The sequence below is a fragment of the Arachis ipaensis genome, chromosome B08 (genome assembly GCF_000816755.2).
Source record: "Arachis ipaensis cultivar K30076 chromosome B08, Araip1.1, whole genome shotgun sequence".
In the NCBI taxonomy this organism is placed as follows: Eukaryota; Viridiplantae; Streptophyta; class Magnoliopsida; order Fabales; family Fabaceae; genus Arachis; species Arachis ipaensis.
Window position 1 is genome coordinate 66,418,974 of NC_029792.2, and position 25,176 is coordinate 66,444,149.

Consider the following 25,176-nt stretch of genomic DNA (forward strand, 5'->3'; position numbering starts at 1 on the left):
CCTTTACCCATTAAAAGTCTTCATGTGGACATTATGGTGTTGATTGAGCTCTTGGATGCGCCTTTCTTGCTGGACTTGCTTCTCAGCCACTTGATGGATGGATTCACATAGTTGGGAGTAATATTCTTTTTGTTTCTCCATGAGTAGCATATGTAGCTCCCTTTGTTGATCCATCATTTGGGATTGGAATCCCCTTTGCTATTCCATGAGTTAGAGTTGAAAATTTCTTTGTTGCTATTGATTCTCCAAATATTGCCTAGATAGGCTATCAATGGCCTCTTGGATTTGGCTCATGTCCATAGTGGTTGGTGCTGGAGCTTGTTGTTCCTCTTGCTGCTCCCTTTCTTGGTGTTCTTCTTCTTGTTGTTCCTCCCTTCTCCTTCTGTTTCTCCTTTGAGGTCTCCTTTGTTGTTGGGCAGCCCTGATATATGACATCCTTTGAGGAGTGATTGGCTTGCTTGGGTTTAGCCAATCAGGTTCTACTTCCTCAAACACCACCTTGGCTTTCTTGCATAGGCGAATGATGGTGCTTGGATAGTAGAGCCAGGAGTTAGGGTCACTCTTCTCTGATATCTCTTGAATATTCTTTGCTATAAGCTCATAAACTCTTATTTTGCCTCCTGTCATAATGCAATACACCATGGTGGCTCTCTTAATTTTTACCTCTAAATTGTTTGCACTGGGGAGGATGGATCTCCTTACAATCTCATACCATCCTTTGGCTTCTGAGATGAGGTCTTCTCTTCTAATAAACCTTGGCATTCTTTTGGAGTCCCTCACCCAATCAGCCCTTATTACACAGATATCATTGGCAATTTGCTCACAGTCTGAACCGCCACTTACTCTTGTATGGTAGCTTGCCTCTTTGAAAGGTGTTGATCTAAGCCCAAGAACTTTCATGATAGCCTTGGGGCTAAAGTCAACTTCTACACCTCTTACATAGCTCTTGTAAGAGGTGTCCTTGCTTGTATTATTCCTCACCGTGTTGGCATAGAACTCTCTAACAAGATTTGCATTTATTCTTATCAGTGGACTGGTGAGAAGCTCACATCTCCTCCTTTTAATCTTGTCTTTGATCTCTTGGCATTCATCATCCGGGAATTGGAATGATATCTCAGGTAATATTCCTTTAGGTCTCATCCATTCTAGTTATATTTCATAGAATACAGACTTGAACCTCTAATTATCAAAAAAAATATCCTCCACAGGCTCTTTTCCCTTTCTCCTTTTGGAACTTGATGATGATGCCATTGGTTTGCATTGAATGAGCCGAATAGACGAGAAAGAAGGAGTGGGGAAGAGTGGCTAGTATAGCTTATGCAAGGTAGAGTGAGAGTATAGCTTGAGGATGAAGGTAAGTGATTAGTTAAGTGAAAACAATAGTGGTTTGAACAAGTATGAGCATACGGGTGTGACTTGGAGTAGAAGGAATACGAGAAGTGAATTATGAGTGCAAGAAAGTGTAACTTTGAGTGTGGAGCTCAGACCAAATGAAGGCTTATTTATAAAGAAAGATAGTGAGGATTCAATTGGGCATGGTGGAAATTGAGGGTATGCATGCAAGATTGAATGGAGACAAGGATTGCTTCTTTTTTAGGTTGGTAGGTTCGGTCATCAAGGTGTTCTAATGACACACCTAACTAACCAATATGTGCAAGGTTACTCTTTTGAATGAGCAATTTCCAAGGACATGTGACTAGCCTTGCTCTAGAGTAGCTGAACCCCTTTTCTTGACTTGTCCTTGATGAGCGGATATTTTATACGCTTTTTGGCATCACTTTGAAATAGTTTTTAGTAGTTTTATTTAGTTTTTATTAAGTTTTTATAGGTTTTAGTGTTAAATTCACATTTTTATATTCCACTATGAGTTTTTGTGTTTTTGTACAATTTTAAATATTTTCTGGATGAAATTGTGGAGCTGGAGCAGAAGTCTGATTCAGAGACAGAGAAAGCACTACAGATGCTATCTAAATCTGACCTCCTTGCATTCGAAAGAGCTTTTCTAGTGCTACAAAACTTCAAATAGAGCACTCTCAACGACTAAGAAAATCTGACTTCCAGAGCTTTCCCGCAATATATAATAGTCCATACTTTGCTTCGGATTAGAAGGCCCAAAACTGGCGTCCAATGCCAGCTACCTGCCCCTTTCCAGGCGTCCAGTGCCCAAGGAGCAAAGACCAATGTACAAACACCCAAAGAGGACCCCCTAGCTGGAGTTCCACACCCAAGAGACCTCATAGCATGTGGATCTAATCAAAGATCAGCCCAAACACTCACCAAGTGGGCCCCAGAAGTGAATTTTAGAACTAAATAGACTATGTTACCCTTACTAGTCTTCTGTTTAGCATTTAAAATAATCATTCGAACAACATACTACCATTTAGCATTATTCACGTTTTTACTTTGGATTTCCCAATAGCATGAGTTTCTAAACCTCCTAGGTTGAGGGGAGGAGCCCTACTGAGTCCTATGAATTAATAAAAGTATTAATGTTTCTTCTTCGATCCGTGTTTGATCTATCTCTAAGATGTATATCCGATCTTCATCATGGTGAATAGGATGATCTGAAAAATTAGCTCTGTTCATCACATTAAGATGAACATGCTTGACAAACACCCGCGTCCACTTGGGTTCATGTGAATACATGACTGGAAAGCACGAGGCAATACCTATGTTTATACATCTCTCAGACGGCTAATCCACGACTTCGTTGGGGACTTCTTGAGACACTAGTTCAGCCAATTTCCAGGGAGATTAGTGTCTTCGTGTTATAGACTAGAATCCTAAGAAACAGAATCCTCTGATCCGGAAGATTCAACATTCTCTGTAGCGTTTTGAGTAAGATCGCCAAGAGAATGGACCGCTATGCGCTTCACCCTTCGTCAGATTGGATGACCATAACCAAAGGCGTTCAATCTGTAGCAGAGGAGATCAATGACCACGGCCCATGGCGTTGATCACATACAGCCTGCCATAGAAGAAGATCATTCACAAGTAAAGAAGTCAGTAGTACCAGAGTTAATTTAGAAAGACAAAGCAACTCCAATCCTTAACCCTATTCTTATCAGTATTTTCTACCTCTCTTGCTTTATTCCATTCAAATTCACAATCAAACTGCATTTAAACATAAATCTTTTGATCTGTCTAACTATGACCTGCAAGACAACCATAGCTTACTTCAAACCACAATCCTCGTGGGATTAACCCTGACTCGCTCAGGTATTACTTGGACGACCCAGTGCACTTGCTGGTACTACTGTACGAAAGTGTGGGGATCGTACGCACCAAGTTTTTGGCGCCGTTGCCGGGGATTATTGAGTTTGGACAAACTGAAGGATTCTCTTGTTGCTCCCTAGATCAAGTAATTTTTATTTTATTTGAGTCTTTTATTTTATTTTCTTCTTCTTCTATTTTTTCAAAAATTATTAAAAAAAAAATTCAAAAATATTTTTCTTTCCTTTGTTTGATCTTTGATTTTGTTTGAGTCTTTTAATTTTTGTTTTCTTCTTTTCTGTCTTTCGAAAAAAAATTAAAAATCTTTCTCAAAAAATATTTTTCTTTTCTTTGTTTCATTTGTGTTCTTGGTATTGAGTCTTTGATAAACCACTATTTTATGGTTTATCTTGTGCTAATTTGTGTGGTTTTTATCAATTCTTTGCTCACTTATTCATATAATTTGCATGATTTTACAAATCCTTCCTAATTCTGTGATATAGTTGAAAACATATTTCCTAGGCCTTTAAACTATCAATTTTAACTATCTTTTATGCCTGTGATCTGTGTGTTAAGTATTTTCAGGCTTTATAGGGCAGGAATGGCTTAGAGGATGGAAAGGAAGCTTGCAAAAAAGGAAGGAGAGCAAGAAATGAAGGAGATAACCAGCGAGAAGTGATGCGCGCGCATGGCTCATGCGTGCGCGTGAATTGGAGTTTTGCACGGCGACACGTGCGCGTGCCTAACGCGTACACGTGACAAGGATTTTTGCCAAACGACGCGTACGAGCTCTTGCAATTGGGTCGTTGCGATTACGGGTTGGATGTCTAATTGTCCAGGCGGTAATGATAGTTTCTTGTACCTGAACCGGTGGCTCACTTTTTCTAAGTAATGGCCAATCCCGAAGTTGGTTCTATACATGTGACCAGCTATCAGGAAAAGAATCGCAATAGCTAAATGATGGTGCGCAATATTTCAATAATCGGGTTCATTGATATTCCTGGTATAGTAGATGCTATCACACATACAATCATACTCAATTCGATGGAATTGTTTGATCTTAAAGGGGACCCTCTATAATTTAAAAATTGTTGCATCTAAACATATAGATGTTTACTAATCTGACTAATATGGAACTTGGTAAGACAAGGGGGTGGATCCTATTTCAATGGGAACTTGATGAGTAGATCCGCCTACACGTCTTGCTTTTACTGCTATATCGGGAGTTAACCAACATGTTAACTAATTGATTACGATAAATTGGATCGGATTTTGCGGTTTTTTCTTCTACAGTACCTCGCCGTGACATGAGCGTGAAAGGGATAATCTGTTTTTTTTTATAACTTCTAAGGGCTAAAATGATTTATTTTGGCTTTTTGGCCCCATATTGTAGGGTGGATCTCGAAAGATATGAAAGATCTCCCCCCAAGCCGTAGGGCTTTGAATGTCGGGGCTGTTCTTATTTTACCGGAGGGCTTTGAATTGGCCCCCCCAATGTGGTTGGACTCTCATGTCGATCCGAACGAATTATCCTTTCCACAAAGGTCGTCTTATTCAAAACCCCAATTATGAAATCCCTTCTCGCCCACTTCACACCTCGGAACGCATGACATGCGGCACGTGCAAAAATTGCAGAAAGCGCTGGGAGCGATTTCTGGGCTCATTTTGGCCCAGTTCTAAGCCCGAAAAACACAGATTAAAGGCTGCAGAGTGGAAAAATCATTGACACAACTTTCATTCACATAATTTTAGATTTTAGATGTAGTTTTCTAGAGAGAGAGGCTCTCTCCTCTCTCTAGGTTTTAGGATTTCTCTTAGTTTTAGGTTTATTTCCTCTCAATTCCAGGTTCAATGTTCCTTTAATTTAGTTTCTCTTCTACTCTTATTAGTTCTAGCAATTTAGTTATCTATTTCTCTTGTTGGTTTATTTATCCTTCCAATTGACTTTATGAATTCTTATGTTAGATTTGATTTCCTATTTAATGCAATTTGAGGTATTTTCATATTTATGATTGCTTTCTTCAATTTATGTTATTGATGCTTTCAATTGGTTGTTTGGATTTTATTATCTCTTATTGCTTTTCTATGTTTTTATGTTATGCCTTCCAAGTCTTTGATGAAATGCTTGGGAGGGTTTTAAGTTAGATTTTTATATTCTTAGCTTTGGTTGAGTAATTAGAAACTCTTGAGTTATCAAACTCCTTTGTTGATTGATAATTGAAAGTTGCTAATTGACTTGAATTCCACTAACTCTATTCTTTCCTTGGGAGTTGACTAGGACTTGAGGATTCGTATTGATTTATCCATTTGACTTACCTTCATAGTAGAGGTTAACCAAGTTGGAGCAATGAACAATTCTCATCACAATTGATAAGGATAACTAGGATAGGACTTCTAATTCTCATACCTTGCCAAGAGCTTTTCTTAGTTATTAATTTACTTTCTTGCCATTTTATTTCCTTACTCGTTATTTCAAAAGCCCAAAAAGATATAATCTCATAACCAATTATAAGCAACACACCTCCCTGTAATTCCTTGAGAGACGACCAGAGGTTTAAATACTTCAGTTTTTTTTTATTGGGTTTGCTTTAGTGACAAACAATTTTTTGTATAAAAGGATTCTTGTTGGTTTAGAAACTATACTTGCAACAGGAATTTATTGTGAATTCTTTACTAGCAAAAATCCGATCATCAGTCTTCTATGTTCTTGTTTCCTGTTTTTTTCAATTACAAAAATTTTAAAACTCTTTCATGTAGTTTATTTTTAAGCATCCTTAGCTTTCTGTTTGAGATACTTTGTGTTCTTGTTGAGTCTTCTATTTTTAATTTTCTTTTTCGAAAAAAAATCAAAATGCTTATCAAAAATATTTTTATTTTCTTTGTTTAATCTTTGTTCTTAATTTGAGTCTTTTGTTTTTGTTCTTGTTGAAATTTTCGTTCCTTTTGAGTCTTTCTTTCTAAAAATTTGCAAAAATATTTTCTTTGGTTGAATCTTACGTCAAGTCTTTAAGTTTGGTGTCATGTTATTTTTCTTTTAATTTTTGAAAATCTTTGTTTAGTTTGCTAAAAATTTTAAGTTTGGTGTTCTTTTTATGTTCTAGTGTTCTTTAAGTTTCTTTGAATTTGGTTCTTCGTGTTCTTGTTAGTCTTCAAGGTGTTCTTGGGTCTTTTTGTGTTTTGATCTTAAAATTTTTAAGTTTGGTGTTCCTTGGTATTTTTCCTCAAATTTTCACACACTAGGAGTAACTAGATCTAAAAATTTTAAGTTTGGTGTACTTGTTTTTATCTCTCCTCATTAAATTCAAAAATAAAAAAAAATATCTTTTCTATCTTTATTTTAATTATAATTTTCGAAAATTCCTTTGAAAATTCAGATTTTAATTTAAACAATTTTTATCTTATCTTATCTTAGCTTTAAATTTCAAAAACCAAATCATTTCAAAATCAAATCTTTTCAAAAATCATATATTTTTCAAAATCTTTTCTTATCTTATTTCAAATTCAAAATTTTAAATTTCAATTTCAAATTTTAAATTTTAAATTTCAAATTTCAAAATTCAATTTTCAAAACTCAATTTTCAAATTTCAAATTTCAAAATCAAATCTTTTTCAAAAATCAAATTTCAAATCTTATCTTTTTCAAATATTAATCTTATCTTGTTGACTTTTCAAAAAAATTCAAAATTTAAAATTTCAAAATTTAAACTTCAAATTTTAACTTTCAAAATTTTAAATTTTAAATTTCAAAATTTATATTTTAAAATAAAATCTTTTCTTAATTAATTACTTATCTTCTCTCTCTTCATTTTCAAAACTTCCTAACTTACTCTTCTACTTCTCTTCCTTCTTTTTCGAACTTTTATTTCTTTTTAATTAATTGATTTTAAATTTGGTTTAATTAAACAAATAAAATAAAAATAAAAATATTTTAATTCTTATTCAATTCTTCTACTTCTCTCTCTTCTTCTACCCCTTATATCCACATTCTTCTTTCTTAATCATGAACCCAAGTGAGAATGAAGAGCTCAGAAGAACTTTGGGATCTTATACAAATCCCACTACTGACTTCTATGGAAGAAGCATCAGCATACCTCACATCAGAGCAAGTAGCTTTGAACTCAACCCTCAGCTTATTACTTTAGTTCAGCAAAATCGCCAGTATTCTGGGCTTCCTCAAGAAGAACCTACAAAATTCCTGACAGACTTCTTAAAGATTGCTGATACAGTACACAGTGAAGGAGTAGACCAAGATGTCTACAGATTATTGCTTTTTCCTTTTGCTGTAAAGGACCAAGCAAAAAGGTGGTTGGATAACCAGCCTAAAGCTAGTTTAAAAACTTGGAAACAGTTAGTGGACAAGTTTTTAAATCAATACTTTCCCCCAAGAAAGATGACCCAACTGAGGCTGGACATCTAAGGCTTTAAACAAGGAGATAGTGAATCTCTTTATAATGCCTGGGAGAGGTATAGGAGGATACTAAGAAAATGTCCCACTGAAATATTTTCAGAATGGGTACAGTTAGACATCTTCTACTATGGGCTTTCAGACATGGCTAGAATGTCTTTGGACCACTCTGCTGGTGGTTCCATACACATGAGAAAGACCATTAGAGAGGCTCAAGAGCTTATTGAGACCGTTGCCACTAATCAGCATTCGTGCTCATCGCCTGAGGCCTCTACGAAAGGAGAAGTTAAGGCAATAGCTACTGAATCTAACCCTCCAGAGCAGGATGGCCCATTGACTCAGGAACTGCAAGCCCTTGGCCAGCAACTGCTGGAACTGCAAGAGGCTCTGCGAGAAACTCAGGTTTCTATCAGGAATGTGGAAGCCCAGTTAAGTCAAACAAGGCAACAGTTATCTAAGCAGATAATAGATGAATGCCAGGCTATTCAACTGAGGAGTGGGAAAATCTTAAGCACCCAACCTCAGTACAATAAGAACGAAAAGCCCATAGAGGATAACCAGGTCTCTGCACATGATGACTTTGAGCGTTTAAACTCCCAGAGAGGTATCCCTATTGGCATTGAATGCTAGGAAAGGGCAGAGAATGGTCGTTCAAACGCCCAGAGAAGTATCCCTCTTGGCGTTGAACGCCAGGAAAGGGCAGAGATTGGGCGTTCAAATGCCTTAGGTGGCAGCAGCATGGGAGTTGAACGCCCAAGCAAGGGAGGCCAGTCACATAAAGATAACATCCCTCCCAAGCAAGCTAGTAACCCCCCCTTCCAATACACAAGGTACTCGGCCTTCATCAACCAAGATTGATGAGTACAAGGCCAAGTTACCATACCCTCAACGACTCCAGAAAGCAGAAAAGGATAGGCAATTTGCCACATTCTCAGAAGCTTTTAAGAAGCTGGATATCAAAATCCCCTTTGGAGAGGCTTTTGAACAAATGCCTTCATACACTAAGTTCATGAAGAAAATACTGAACAACAAGAGGGATTGGAGGGAAGTAGAGACAGTAGCTCTTACTAAGGAGTGCAATGCAGCCATTTAGAGGAAACTTCCTCAGAAGCTGCAAAAACACCCTAACACTCTTCTCAGGGCCACAGAAGTGAATCCAAGAGAAGAGTGTCTAGCCCTCATTAGTACTGAGGAGGCCAAACCTCAGGAGCATGCTACTAAGGGACTTAAGGCAATCATGGACCAGAAGGATCCTGAGAATGCCATTGAGCACGCCCCGACAGAGGAGAAGGAACCTCGAGTTGAATATTCTCTGGGCAAAGCACACCCTTGCAGAGGTGAAAGAGTCTCAAGAGCCATCTTTCCTAGGCATGCAGAAAGAACCGGCAAATGGGTAGTTGGCTCATTTTCCAGCAGCACTTAAGAGGCTGCAAGTCAATATCTCTTTTACAGAGGTATTTGAAAAGAAGGAACTGAGGGGAGATGAAATAGAGATACTTACTGAGAAGTACAGTATCCTAATTTAGCATGAGCTGCCAAGGAAGCCCTCACTAGGTGTTCAACGCCCATCCTGGCAGCAGAGCTGGCGTTGAACGCCAACCAAGGAGCATTGCCTGGGTGTTCAACGCCCAAGCACCCAGGCTTTCTGGCGCTAAACGCCAGTGAGGAATCCCTCACTGGGCGTTCAATGCCCACACACCCAGGGAAGCTGGCATTGAACGCCAGCAAGGACATCCCTGTTGGGCGTTCAACACCCAGAATGCTAGAGGAACTGGCGTTTAACGCCAGTAAGGGTGGACAGCAAGGGCGTTCAACGCCCAAAGAGCTATCAGAGTTGGCGTTGAATGCCAGTAGAAGCACACCCTTTGAGTGCTTAAACACCACTCAAGAACCCACTATCTCAGACCCAAAGGAAACCATAAAGACCATTGAGGTTCCTTTCCATGTACTTCTGCGGTACATGAGTTCTGATGACTACTCATCCTCGGATAAAGATGAAAACACCAGGGAAAAGCAAGTTGCTCGATACCTAGGAGCTTTTATGAAGTTGAATGCCAAGTTATTTGGTACAAGGCCTCTGGAGGAAGAACCTCCACTGCTTACCAAAGAACTCCATGTTTTGGTTCAGCAAGAGTTACCTCAGAAGCTTCCAGATCCTGGACGCTTTCTGATTCCTTGCACTATAGGCACTATTACCTTTGAAAAGGCTCTGTGTGACCTAGGGTCTTCCAGATCTTGGACGCTTTCTGATTTCTTGCACCATAGGCACTATGACCTTTGAAAAGGATCTGTGTGACCTAGGTTCAAGTATAAGCAGCATGCCACTTTCTGTAATAGAGAAGCTGGGAATCCAGGAGGAACAAGAAACAAGGATTACCTTGCATAAGGGCTGGATGGTGTTCAAGGTTCTTGACCCTCTATTACCCCCTGACAAGGGAGGCACTTGCATAAAGGATTCAGCATCCAAGCCTCCTCCCTTGGATGGAACCAATTCAACCCCTCCTAAGACCAAACGTAAGTTTGCTGTGGGATGTACACTATCCACAAAGGAGGAAGGCCACAAAAGAAAGATACCTAGGGGCTGGAAAAAAATATCCTTACTGAGGGTTTTTCACCATGGAAAATGGTAATGTTCACTTATCTCATCATGGTATTTACCATGGAAGAGGGAAGAGACAAACAGGGACACTAGCATATTGCTGCAAGCCCAACCCTGCCTCAGGTAGTGAACAAAATCCTGTCTCTTGAGCTTATTAAGCTATTCCATGAGAGCACAGGAAGGAAGCTCCCAGTAAGGAGTAAAGATTTATTCCTTTATGACTATCTCTCTCCTTGAAAAGAGTTGTCCGTCAAGCTAATGACATTAAAGAAGTGCTTGTTCAGAGGCAACCCAGCCTTAATTAATTATTTATTTCCTTTTATTTTGTTTTATTTTTCTTTTAGTGTCATGATCATATGCAGCAGTAAGAATAAAGACAGAATTTTACAGCAGTGAAAATAGAACACTCTGGATGGAATGTTAAAGTTGAACGCCAGCCAGGGTATCCCTGCTAGGCGTTCAACGCCCCTCATGGGCAGCATTGCTGGCGTTGAATACCAGCCAGGGAGCAGCCCCTGGGTGTTCAAACGCCAATGCAGAGAAGTAGGAAATCTGGATTCACTAGCCTCTCAGGACCAGTAGCTCCCATAGAAGCTCCACCTACCCCACCTTCTTCTACCCTATTCTTTTTCATCGTTCATATTTGCTCGAGGACGAGTGATGAGAGAACTTTTGCGTGGTTTAGAAATTTGCAGATAAATCCTCGTTGCAAGTATAGTTTCTAAACCTTCAAAAGTCCTTTCATACAAACGTTTTGGTTGTCACAAGTAACAAACCCCTTTGAAATTGATAACCGAGTATTCAAACCTCGGGTCGTGTTCTCAAGGAATTGCAGGGAGGTATGTTCTTATTATTGGTTATGGAGATTGTAAATTTGGGGTTTTGAGAAATTTGGAGTTTGGGCAATGTGCACAGGTATATTTTCAAGCAATAAAAATTAATAAATAACTGTAAAATAAAATCTTGGCAAGGTATGAAGACTGGAGGTCCTATCCCAGTTATCCTTATCAATTGTAACGAGAATTGGATTTTTTCTCCCACTTTATTAACCTCTAACTATGAAGGTAAGTTAAGTGGATGAATTAATTCTTGAAGAATTCCAATTCTCAATCAACAATGAGTTTGATAACTCAAGAGTCACCAATTATTTAACCAAGGCCAAAAGGGGGGAAATTCTACTAGAATGAAAACAATTTGGATAAACACAGGGCATTAATAAATTAAAGAGAGCAATCATAAGTCTGAAATACTTCGAATTATATTAAATAAAATGTTCAAATCATAACATGGGAATTCATAAATTAAATTGGTAAAATAAATAAAAATAAAGAACGTGGGATTGAGAGTCACTCCTAAAACTAAGAGAAATCCTAAATCCTAATCCTAAGAGAGAGGAGAGAACCTCTCTCTCTAAAAAACTACTTCTACTCCTAAAATTATGAATTATGAGAGCCTTCTTTGAATGGATGCATTCCCCCACTTTATAGCCTCTAACTTGTGTTTTCTGGGCCACAAACTGGGTCGAAAACAGCCCGGAGTTCGCTGGAGAAGAATTTAAATGCGCTGATTTCTGTCACTGCGACGCGGCTGCATGGATCACGCGGTCGCGTCGCCTAGCATCAAGGGAACTATAGCATATTATATGTTAAATCGAAGCCCCAGATGTTAGCTTTCCAACGCAACTGGAACCGCATCGTTTGAACCTCTGCAGCTAAAGTTATAGCCGTTTGAGTGCAGAGAGGTCAGGCTGGACAGCTTAGCAACTTCTTCAACTTCTTGTATTCCTTCCACTTTTGCATGCTTCCTTTCTATCCTCTGAGTCATTCCTGCCCTATAATATCTGAAATCACTCAACACACATATCAAGGCATCTAATGGTAATAAGAGAGGATTAATATTAGCAATTATAAGTCCAAAGAAGCATGTTTTCAATCAAAGCACATAATTTGGAAGGTAAATGTAAAACCATGCAAATAGTATGAGTAAGTGGGTAAAGAGTTAATAAAAACCACTCAATTGAGTACAAAATAAATCATAAAATAATGTTTTATCAACGAGCAAATCCCTTAAGTTTGGTGTTGCAAAAGATTTACTTTTTGACTTCTACCACTCCTAAGTATGGAAGAAGAGGATGGAGCAAACTAGAAAGCATGCGAATGAGGTTGTGTAGCCGCCTCAACAAAGACAAAGGAGTGACATTGAAGAGATTAAGCACTACATTGGATCCTCAAGGAGGAGCACTAGCCACCATCATTCAGGTGGATTCGTTCTCTTTTACTCCTTTTCCTTTTATTATTATTCTGTTTTCTATGTTATCTTGTCTGTTCTCTTGTTTTACTGCATGGTCATTTACATTTGATGTCTTAAAGTTGTAAAATGTTCCATATATCTCTCACCTTGCTTAAAAGAAAAATTTTAATTGAAAAGAATTGAGAGATGCATGAATTTTAAGTTTAAAATAGTAGTAGTTTAATTATTTTGATGTGGTGGCATTGCTTTTGTTTTCTGAATGTATGATTTAACAGTGCATATTTGAATTTGAAATTTTAGAATGTTGGCTCTTGAAAGAATAAGGAAAAAGGAAAAGTATTATTGATAATCTGAAAAAAAAAATTATTCTTGAAGCAAAAAAAAAAGTAGCAAAAAGAAAAAGAAAAAGCATGTTGCAAAAGAAAAAAAATAATATGCATGCGAAAAAAGTGGCAAAAAAAGAAACAAAAATAATAAAAAGCAGAAAATTCCATTACTGCCCAAAAATGTAGAAAAAGGAGGGCAGATTGAAAAAGCCAGTAACCCTTTAAACCAAAAGGCAAGGGTAAAAGGACCCATGGCTTTGAGCATTAATGGATACGAGGGCCCAAAAGTCCCAATGGTGCACTCTCAATGGCTATGGAAAGCTAACTTCTAGAGCTTTCCAGTAATATATAATAGTCCATACTTTGCTTCGGATTAGAAGGCCCAAAACTGGCATCCAACGCCAGCTACTTGCCCCCTTCCAGGCGTCCAGCGCCCAAAGAGCAAAAACCAATGTACAAACGCCCAAAGAAGACCCCCTAGCTGGCGTTCCACACCCAAGAGACCTCATAACACGTGGATCTCATCAAAGCTCAACCCAAACACTCACCAAGTGGGCCCCAGAAGTATATTTTAGCACTAAATAGACTATTTTACCCTTACTAATCATATGTTTAGTATTTAAAGTGTATTTTACATAATCATTCGAACAACATACTACCATTCAGCATTATTCATGTTTTTACTTTGTATTTCTCATCAGTATGAGTTTCTAAACCTCCTAGGTTGAGGAGAGGAGCCCTGCTGAGTCCTATGAATTAATAAAAGCATTACTATTTCTTCTTTGATCTGTGTTTAATCTATATCTAAGATGTATATCCGATCTTCATCGTGGTGAATAGGATGATCTGACAAGTTAGCTCTATTCATCACATTAAGACGAACATGCCTGACAAACACCCGCGTCTACTTGGGTTCGTGTGAATACGTGACTGGAAAGCACGAAGCAACAACTATGTTTATACATCTCTCAGACGGCTAATTCGTGACTTCGTTGGGGACCTCTCAAGACACTAGTTCAGCCAATTTTCGGGGAGATTTGGGTCTCTGTGGTATAGGCTAGAATCGTAAGAAGCAGCATCCTCTGATTCGGAAGATTCGACTTTTCTATGGTGTTTTGAGTAGGATCTCCAAGAGAATGGACTGCTATGCGCTTCACCCTTCATCAGATTGGATGACCACGACCAATGGCGTTCAATCTGTAACAGAGGAGATCAATGACCATGGTCCATGGCAGTGATCACATACAGCCTGCCATAGAAGAAGATCATTCACAAGCAAAGAAGACAGTAGCACCAGTCCTCTCCTTCAATCCCTTCCTCCATGTTCCTATCCAAATCAACAAAGCAAAAATTAATCAAAATAGATGGCGGCAAAATGAAATGCAATAACTAACTTTTGAAATTTTCATATTGACCAAAACTAAGTGTTCATCATAAATCAAAAACCAAAGTGACTTCTTGCAATTGTGCATGTGACATATGTGAACACCAAACTTAGTGTTTGATCATGTGGTGCAAGGATTAGATTCAATTCCTAGGATGTACATATTATGAGCCTTATGCATCATACTAAGTACCTTGCACACCAAACTTGTTGTTCACCATATGCTTCATGGAAGAGTTCAATTTACATCCTTGTCACCTTTGATTCAATCATCATGATGACTACTTTATTATCTACTTTCAAGATCTGAACTCAAAATGATGCAGATCATGGTTTACTTCTCATGAAATTCAAGGCCTAAAACAAATTTGATTTTCATCATTCATACTTATAGCATATGTTGAATACCAAACTAAATGTTTGGCTATATACTTCAAGAAAATACTTGAGTAAATGTCCTAAGATGTCTATATGTTCATCATGCTTGAAATCATCTTAGGATGCCTCTAGGCACACCAAACTTAGAAGTTGATCATAAGCTTCATGAAATGCTCAATGTAATTATCAAATTGTTTATGAAATTCTGAATTCATGATAGAAAACCACTTGTTATTATCACTAAAGCTGGAAATGAAAAATGCTAAACATGGGTTGCCTCCAATGGAGCGCTCTTTTATTGTTACCAGCTTGACAGTTGTTCTCTGGTAGGGAGGTTGATGATCATAGTGCCTCAGTTTGTCTCCTCTCACTGTCAACTTCCTTCCAGTGTCTTGTCTGACGATTTCTATGTGCTCCAATGAGAGTAAAAACAAGCAATCATCCAAAACAAACTATTCACATATTCACATTAAGAAAATGCAAGCAACATATGTATAAACAACCAAAAATAAGCTATTCACACTATTTACATATGCACAATAGCCAAAAATAACACCATTGCAACTCTCCGGCAACAGCGCCAAATTTGACAATGACCAAATTGCATAGGTTTGGATTTTTAAACTAAAAATAGGATTGACGTTGCAAGTATAGTCCAAACACAACAATTGATCATCAATCAAATGTTATCACAATTCAAACCAAATATAAATCGAGAGTATTTAGCTCCCGGGTCATCTTCCCTAGGAGTTGCAATTGTCATGTTATTGGCTATGAGAGAAAATAGGGGTTGGATGATTGCAAGAGAACAATTATTGTAAATAGCAAGAAAGTAAACAAGCATGAAAAGAATTAAAAGGAAAGCAATTAGAAGCAACGCAAATAGAAATCAAATAGTAAAAAGGGCTCTTGGCAAGAAGTGGGTAATCTAGGTTTTCTATCCTAGTTGTGGACCACAAACATGATAATTGTGTGTGGATTAATCCCAATTAGTCAACCCTACATCGAGGATAAGTCAACTAGGCATAATTAATCTCAATCCCTAAGTCCTAAGTCAACACTAGTGGGTCACTTAGAGTCAAGGGAAACAAAACCAATTAACAATTCTCACACAATGCGGAATGGACATCCACAACTCAATTCTACCCAAACACCCAATTTCTCAACCAAGAGCGTGAAAACTAAACATGCAAGAAATTTAACATCAAAGAAATAAAATTCAAAGCAATTAAATGCAAGGAAAGGAAATAGCAAGAAAGTAACTTAACATGCATGAAACTAAATGAAAGTAAGTAAAAGTCAAAGCAATAAAACTTCAAATGCAAGAAACCTCTTGGCAAGTAATTAAGGACTAAGGTTACCTATCCTAGACATTGACCACAAACACATAATGATTATGAAGAGTTAATCCTACTTAGTCAACCTTACATCGAAGATAAGTCAAATAGGCATAGTTGATTCCAATGCTTAAGTCCTATGTCAACACTAATGGGTCACATAGAGTCAAGGAAGACCAAATCAACTAACTACTCTAATATATCAAACAAGAATGGACATCAATGACTCAAGGGTCTCCAAAGTCATCAATTCCAAGCCAAGAGTGAGGAAAAACTATGTAAAAACTAAGCCAAACATTTTATCAAACACTTGGTGTGCATGAAAATAAAATAATATTAAAATGCAATAAAAATAAAATCTAACTACCAAGAGCAAGAAAATGATAACTACAACTAACAGAAATATTAAATGAACATAAAACATAAATTGCATTAAATGGAAATTAAAAATTACAAGAGTATTCATAAAAATGGAAAATGACATAAAAGAGAAATTAAGAAGAAGAATTAAGAGAAGTAAGATAATAAAGTAAAGAAACATAAATGAAACTACATTAAAATAATAATTAAAGACAGAAATTTAAGAGAAATTAACTAAACCTAACCTAATTCTAGAGAGAGGGGGGAGCTTCTCTCTCTAGAAACTAAGAGAAGAACATAACAAAAGCTAAACGTAATTGTCTCCCCCGCCCCCACATGGAGTGAGGCCTTCCTTGATATAGGTAAAATCAGCTTCAGAGAGTCCCAAAACTGGGCTCTAGAGGCCCAAGAAATCGCCCCGAGCGATTTCCATTAAGTGAGTCACGTGCTGGCTGCGACGCGTACACGTGGGTCACGCGTGCGCATCATCAAGCTTGCGCGCGTGTGCGTACGCACACATCACTGTGTGCACCGACGGAAGCCAAATCTTCCAAAACTTCATTCCTTCATGCTTTCTCCCTTTTTGCATGCTTTTCCATAACTTCTTCCATCCATATTAGCCTTGTAATCCTGAAATCACTCATCAAACACATCAAGGCATCGAATGGAATAAAAGTGAAATAAAATTGATTAAATTAAGCACAAAATAGCATGTTTTCACAATTAAGCTCAATTTAGGGAAAAAACACAAAAGCATGCTATTTAGATGAATAAATGTGGGTTTATATGATAAAATCCACTTAAATCAAACCAAAATATATCGTCAAATATGGATTCATCAATTCCCCCACACTTAAACAATAGCATGTCCTCATGCTAATCACACCCAAGGAGGAAGGTAAAGGGGAGGTAACTTATTAAAATGCAACTACTTAAAGGTATGAAATTGTACTAAATGTTATCTATCTATATCTATACTATGGTTCCTATTGAGTTTGGCAAAAACAAACAAAGAAATCTCAATCAATCAAAAAGATTTGATTTGAAAATTTCAAAAACTAACAAGAAACTTGCAAGAAGACACAATATGAGAGATGGAAACATAGAATTGAGCGATTGAACCCCTCACCGGATGTGTTTACACTCTAATCGCTCAGTGTTTAGGGCTTAATCACTCAATCCTCCTTTAATCATGTTTTCAAAGATTTGCAAGTCATCTAACAATTAACTAATATTTGATGAATGAATGCAAATATCATGAGGTCTTTTGAAGGTTGTAATGGGACTAGGGTAAGGGTAGGATTAATATAGTTAAGTGGCTAATAGATTGGATCTTTGATTAGCTCAAGTATCCCACCTAATCTTATATCAACCTTTGTACACTCAGGAACAACCTAACTTCCCATTCTTTTCCTTTTCTCACATTCACTCATGCATCTTCTTTCCAATTCACACACATATGCATCCCTTATTTACCTTCTTAATATTTTTTTCTTTTTCTTTTTCTATTTCTTTTCTTCTTCTTTTTTATTATAAACAAAGTATGTACACCAAAATTTTTCTTTTATCATAAACAAGAGAATGAAAACCCAAACTAACATTCTACCAATGCTTTCCACAAATTTCCCCCACACTTGATTAACACACACACTCAAACCCAAGCTAATCAAAGATACCATATATGGACATTATTGGTTTTCCACTTAGGGCAAAAAATGTGCTTAATATTATAACAAAAGGGGAATTAAAGGCTCAAAAGTGGTTTACAAAGGTAGATGTAAGGGTTGGCCATATGGGTTAAGTGAGTTTAATAAAAAATGGCCTCAATCATACTAATTGCATTTCAAGACATCAAATATAGGACATATAGATTAAAGCAAATCTAAGATCACAATCATAAAATAGTATAACACACAAGAACAAAATTGTGGTTGAAAATGTGCAACCATCTAATTAAGGCTCAAATCTCACTAGGTAATTTGTTCAAGCCTTTTTTTATATTCCTTAAAAATACTTCAAGCAAGTTCAAAAACAAGTTTTTAAATCTAATCAATGGAATTTCCTAAAAGGAATTTCTTGAAAATTCTTTGTTGTTTTACCAAACTTATTCAATCTAACATGCAACCTGCAAGTATTTACTACCATAATAGTATAAGCACTAGAGAAATATATACAAACAAACCAAACAAAATGCAAATAAGAGGAAAAATTGCAAAAATTGAAGAAAAAGAACTAAAAAAAAGTATTGCAAAGTGTTTAAGAAAAGGATTTTACCCCCCTCGAAGTTGGCGATCCTCCCCCATACTTAAATAATGCACGGTCCTCCGTGCATACACATGATCCGGGAGATGAAGGACTATGAGGCTCCACCTTTAGCTGGTGGTCTCCGGGGGCTCCGGTTGCTCTGTATACACAAATAAACAACAATTGAGGAGAAGTAAGTTGTGTGGTTTGATAAAAAGGCAATGTGCGTATTCTAAATGCGCACGGTTTAGAACATACACATTAGTCAGTTAAGAAGGTAACCATAAAAGTAAAAGAAATAGCATGTGTCCTCAATTAGGTGGTCTAGGTTGCAAGTAAAGAATAAGCAACAAACAAGGTACAAGCAACCTAGGTGACCATAACTAAAGTGAATTCAGTATTGGAGATATTGGATATTGAAATCGTGCAAGTGAAAGCTCAAAATTAATAGAAAAAGGCACAATTAACAATAACCAATTCAATTATAAAAAGAGAATACTTATTCATCCTTATGAATAATGAAATAACACATGTATAAAGTGCTTGTTACAAAAAGTGACAAGGCTTGATAAGAATCAAGTCAAGTCAACTCAAAAAAAAATGCAAAGCATTAACAAAGAACAAATACCTTGTTATGTGATTATATTCACTTAAAAATCATGATGAATGAGTAGTTCAACTCAATTCACTAAATTAAAAGTTCACAATTCAAAATGCCAAACAGGGATATAGTTTAACACATATGGTCGCGACAACATATGAATCAAACTCACAATTCATCTAGGCAATCAAACAAAAACTCAATGCTCAGTGCACATATTCATCAAACTTGAAACCAAATTCAAGCAAGAAGCAACCCAATCAACATCAATCAAACACTTGCAATTTATTCAATTAACAACCATTAAACTAAAACTAATATAATTACTAAAATAAAAAATAAAATGTAAATAAAATAAAGTAAAGCAAGTAGAAAAGAGGGCAAAAGAAAGAGAAGAGAGGGGTGGAAGAAAGAAGAAGAGAAGAAGTAGAGAGAAGAGGAGAAAAGAAGTAAAGTGGTGAGAAAACAGTGGTGTGCGTACGCACAGGTACATGTGCGTACGCACACGTTGAGGAAAACGGAAGGTATGAGAGCGCACACTCTATGCGAGCACTCCTGGCAGAAGAGGAATTAAGACGTGTACGTGCGCACAGGTTTGTGCGCACGCACAGAAGGATTTTTTTATAAAGAATCATGTGTGTGCGCACACACAGGTCCGTGCGCTCACACAAGAGCGAGAAGGGGCAGGGCGTTCATGCGCACAAGTTGTGCCAACGCTCCCACCAGAGGGAGTGTAAGGTCGTGTGCGTGCGCATAGCACTGTGCGCTCGCACAAAGGTTGCAAAAAAGGGAACATGTACGTACGCACGAGAAGGTGCGCATGCACAGGTCGCAGAAAATACTGGAGCGCCCACGCACAAGCTGTGCTAGCGCTGCAAACTAGGGGTAAGATCATCAGTGTGCCTGTACACAGGTCGGTGCGCACGCACAAAACGTAGAAAATAGAAGTTGTGTGCGCACGCACAAGGGTGTGCGTACGCACAGATGCCCTGTTTTTCAAAAAAAAAATTTCTTTCAAATTCTAAGGTACCAAGCCTTAGCTCAATCAAAATTCAACACCAAAACATGCAAGAACCCATAAATTCATTATCCAAACCAAAATTAACCTATCAAAACTCAAAATTAAATTAATTCTAAGCAAACTAATCAAATAAAAATACAATTAAGCCAAAATATATACAAAAAGAGAGAGTTAGAACAATGTTACCTTGGTGGGGTGTCTCCTACCTAGCACTTCTATTTAGAGTCCTTAAGTTGGACTTTATTTAGAAGCTCTCACCCAAGCTTGTATCCTCCAAGGCAATTGAGATTCCCAAGCTTGTACACCCAAATCTTATAGTATAGTGGTGAGTCCTTTTCATTCCATCTGGGTAACAAGCAATTCAAATTCCCAATTCCTACACACAATAGCAACAAAACTCACAATGCAATGGGTGAGAATTCATGGGGTAAAGAGAAAATAAAAACACAAGGTAACAAGAACAAATAAAATGAACTCCTAAAACTAGTAAAAACAAACAATCATCCAAAACAAACTATTCACATATTCACATTAAGCAAAAGCAAGCAAAATATGTACAATCAACCAAAAATAAGCTATTCACACTATTTACATATGTACAATAGCAAAAAAAACACCATTGCAAATCCCCGGCAAGTATGGTCCAAACCTAAAAATTGATCATCAATCAAATGTTATCACAATTCAAACCAAATATAAACCGAGAGTATTTAGCTCCCGGGTCATCTTTCCTAGGAGTTGCAATTAAGTATCATGTTATTGGCTATGAGAGAAAATGGGGGTTGGATGATTGCAAGAGAACAATTAATGTAAATAGCAAGAAAGTAAACAAGCATGCATGGAATTAAAAGGAAAGCAATTAGAAGCAATGCAAATAGAAATCAAATAGTAAAAAGGGCTCTTAGTAAGAAGTGGGTAATCTTGGTTTCCTATCCTAGTTATGGACCACAAACATGATAATTATGTGTGGATTAATCCCAATTAGTCAACCCTACATCGAGGATAAGTCAACTAGGCATAATTAATCTCAATCCCTAAGTCCTAAGTCAACACTAGTGGGTCACTTAGAGTCAAGGGAAACAAAACCAATTAACAATTCTCACACAATGCGGAATGGACATCCACAACTCAATTCTACCCAAACACCCAATTTCTCAACCAAGAGTGTGAAACTAAACATGCAAGAAATTAAACATCAAAGCAATAAAATTCAAAGCAATTAAATGCAATGAAAGGAAATAGCAAGAAAGTAACTTAACATGCAAGAAATTAAATGAAAACAAGTAAAAGTCAAAGCAATAAAACTTCAAATGCAAGAAACCTCTTGGCAAGTAATTGAGGACTAAGGTTACCTATCCTAGACATTGACCACAAACACATGATGATTATGAAGAGTTAATCCTACTTAGTCAACCTTACATCGAAGATAAGTCAAATAGGCATAGTTGATTCCAATCCCTAAGTCCTATGTCAACACTAATGGGTCACATAGAGTCAAGGGAGACCAAATCAACTAACTACTCTAATATATCAAACAAGAATGGACATCAATGACTCAAGGGTCTCCAAAGTCATCAATTCCAAGCCAAGAGTGAGAAAAAACTATGTAAAAACTAAGCCAAACATTTTATCAAACACTTGGTGTGCATGAAAATAAAATAATATTTAAAATGCATTAAAAATAAAATCTAACTACCAAGAGCAAGAAAATGATAACTACAACTAAAAGAAGCATTAAATGAACATAAAACATAAATTGCATTAAATCGAAATTAAAAATTACAAGAGTATTCATAAAAATGGAAAATGACATAAAAGAGAAATTAAGAAGAAGAACTAAGAGAAGTAAGATAATCAAGTAAAGAAACATAAATGAAACTACATTAAAACAATAATTAAAGACAGAAATTAAGAGAAGAACAAAACAAAAGCTAAACCTAATTGCCCCCCCTTCACATGGAGTGAGACCTTCCTTGATATAGGTAAAATCAGCTTTAGAGAGTCCCAAAACTGGGCTATGGAGGCCCAGAAATCACCCCCAGCATTTTCCATTAAGTGAGTCACGTGCTGGCTGCGATGCGTACGCGTCGTATGGCGAAATACACTCCCACGCGTACGCATCACTGTGCACACGCACGGAAGCTGAATCTTCCAAAACTTCATTCCATCATGCTTTCTCCCTTTCTGAATGCTTTTCCATCACTTCATCCATCCATATTAGCCTCGTAGTCCTAAAATCACTCATCAAACACATCAAGACATCGAATGGAATAAAAGTGGAATAAAATTGATTAAATTAAGCACAAAATAGCATGTTTTCACAATTAAGCTCGATTTAGGGAGAAAACACAAAAGCATGCTATTTAGATGAATAAATGTGGGTTTATGTGATAAAATCCACTCAAATCAAACCAAAATATATCGTCAAATATGGATTCATCACTGATAATGTAGAATTCAGAAGGATGTGGAGGTGTTTCCAACTGTTGATAAATCAGCTTTACTTTGTCTCCTGGTGAGAATCCTTCTGTTGGAATCTTCTTGTACCTCCACCCCTTAGGCACTTTTTTCTTACTTTTCTTCCCTTTCTTTGATGACTCTTCCTTCTTAGCACGCTTAATGTCAGGAGCCTTCTTCTTAATTGTCATCTCTGCAGCTTCTGTTTGCAATTCTTCTTCAGCTTCTTTGTTCTCTAGTTCTCTTGATCCTTTTGCTTCTCTTCAATCTCAGACTTCTCCATCAAGGGTGAGTTTATGAGTGATTCCTTGGGCTTCTCCTTCAAATTTAAGTCCTCATCCTCAATCCTCATGCAGTTTTTCTTTTCAGCAGGGAGTTGCATTTCTTTGAAGACATTGAGAGTTATTTGTTCATCGTGTGCCCTCAAAATCATCTCTCCTTTTTCTACATCAATGATGGCTCTTGCTATTGCTAGAAAGGGTTTTCCCAATATGATCGAATCACTTCTTTCCTCATCTAAGTCTAAAATCACAAAATCCACAGGAAAGATGAACTTGCCAACTTTGACTAGAAGGTTCTCCACCACTCTATTGGGTATTATGAGGGATCTATCAGCTAGCTGTAGTGACATTCTGGTTGGCTTCACTTCTTCTATTGATTGCTTTCTCATCATCGAAAGGGACATCAAATTGATGCTTGAACCCGAGTCACACAGAGCTTTATCAATTGGTATGTTCCCAATGGTACATGGTATGAAGAAATTCCTTGGTTCTTTGAGTTTAGGTGGCAGGCCTTTCTGAATCACAACACTGCATTCTTGGGTCAGGATCACGGTTTCTTTTTCTTTCCAGCTCCTTTTCTTGTTGATGAGTTCCTTGAGGAACTTTGCACAGAGAGGCATTTATTCTAAGGCCTCAGCAAGTGGAAGGTTGATCTCTAGCTTCTTGAAACTCTCCAAGAATTTAGGGAATTATTAGTCTTTGAGCTCCTTGTGTAATCTCTTAGGACAGGGTAGTGGAGGGACATATGACTTCACCTCCTTCCTCTTCTCTTGTGGTTGTGCCTCTGAGAGTTGCTTGTCCTAAAGTGAAGTTTGTGGTTCTTCATCTTTTTTTGAGTCCTTCTTGTCATTCTTGTCAACCTCTGTTTGTTCCTTGCTGGCAACCTTGGTATCATCTCCCACGGTCTTTCTACTCCTTAGTTGTATGGCTTTGCATTCTTCCTTGAGGTTAGGAATGGTGTCACTTGGGAATTTGTTGCTTGGTCTCTGAACAGGCTGCTTAGACAGTTGCCCAATTTGCCATTCCAGGTTTTTCATAGACGCTTCATAATTCTTGCTGGCCATTGATGTGAAAATTTATATTGGTTTGGAATTTAACAAAATAATTTCGTTGTGAGCATAGCCCAAACTGATAATCGATCCTCAAATCAAAGTTTAATTTTTGGTTGTCACAAGTCCAACCCAATGAAAATAACCGTGAGTATTAGTCCTGAGTAGTCTTCTCAAGAAATTACAGCGAGGTATGCTTATTATTGGTTATGGTATCCAACGGGTGGGGTTGATAAAAAGGGGCAAGAAAATAAATGGCAAGAAAATAAAAGTAACAACTAAAGAAAGCAAGTAATAAAGAGAGATATTCATGGCAAGGATTGAGAATCTAAGCTTTCTATCCTAGTCACTAATCATATCACAATACTTATCAAGAATTTATCCTATTTAGTCAACTCCAACAATAGAAGAAAGTACAATGTTATCTTCATACGAGAGAAAGTCAAATAAGACTAGTTAATCTCAATTCAAAAATCCTAATCAACTTACTAATTGAATTAGCAAGAGATTAGAGTCAATGGAAATAATATTAACTAACAACTCTAGATCACCAATCTAAATTGGGTATTAATTACTCAAGATTGCCCAATTTCTTTTTCCAAGCCAAGAATGCTTAAAAACTACTCTAACATCCAACCAAGCATTTTGTCAAACACTTGGAAGGCATAAAAGGAAAGCATATTAAATTGCAACAATATTAAATCTACAACTACCCAATGCAAGAAAATAACAATAACAACTCAAATCAACAATAAAAGAACATTGATAAACCACTATTTTATGGTTTATCTTGTGCTAATTTGAGTGGTTTTTATCAAGTCTTTGAACACTTATTCATACAATTTGCATGATTTTACAATTCCTTCCCAATTTTATTCTATGGTTGAAAACTTGCTTCCTAAGCCTTTAAATTGTGTATTTTAATTCCCCTTTATACTATTCAATGTCGTGATCTATGTGTTAAGTGTTTTCAGGCTATACAGGGTAGGAATGGCTTAGAGGATGGAGAGGAAGCTTGCAAAAATGGAAGGAGCACAAGAAATAGAGGAAATAACTAGCAAGGAGCGACGCGCATAACTGACGCATACGCGTGACACGCGAAGATGACCATCGACGCGTACGCGTGACATGCGCCACGTGCAGAAAATGCAGAGGATGCTGGGGGCGATTTTGGGCTGAGTTTGGACCCAGTTTTTGGCCCAGAAACACATACTAGAGCCAGGGGACAAGCATAGACTCAACACATATTCTCATTTGCATAGTTTTTAGTT

At 37.2% G+C, this 25,176-nt stretch overlaps 1 protein-coding gene across 1 annotated transcript; it reads right to left on the bottom strand.

The window, feature by feature from the left end:
* Positions 22,811-23,476, bottom strand: LOC107611093. The gene has a single exon (XM_016313054.1). The coding sequence runs from the start codon at positions 23,474-23,476 to the stop codon at positions 22,811-22,813; it is 666 nt and encodes a 221-aa protein (XP_016168540.1).

Excerpts from the sequence above, each read along its gene's own strand:
- LOC107611093 (XM_016313054.1), bottom strand. The coding sequence starts at position 23,476 with ATGCCTCTCTGTGCAAAGTTCCTCAAGGAACTCATCAACAAGAAAAGG.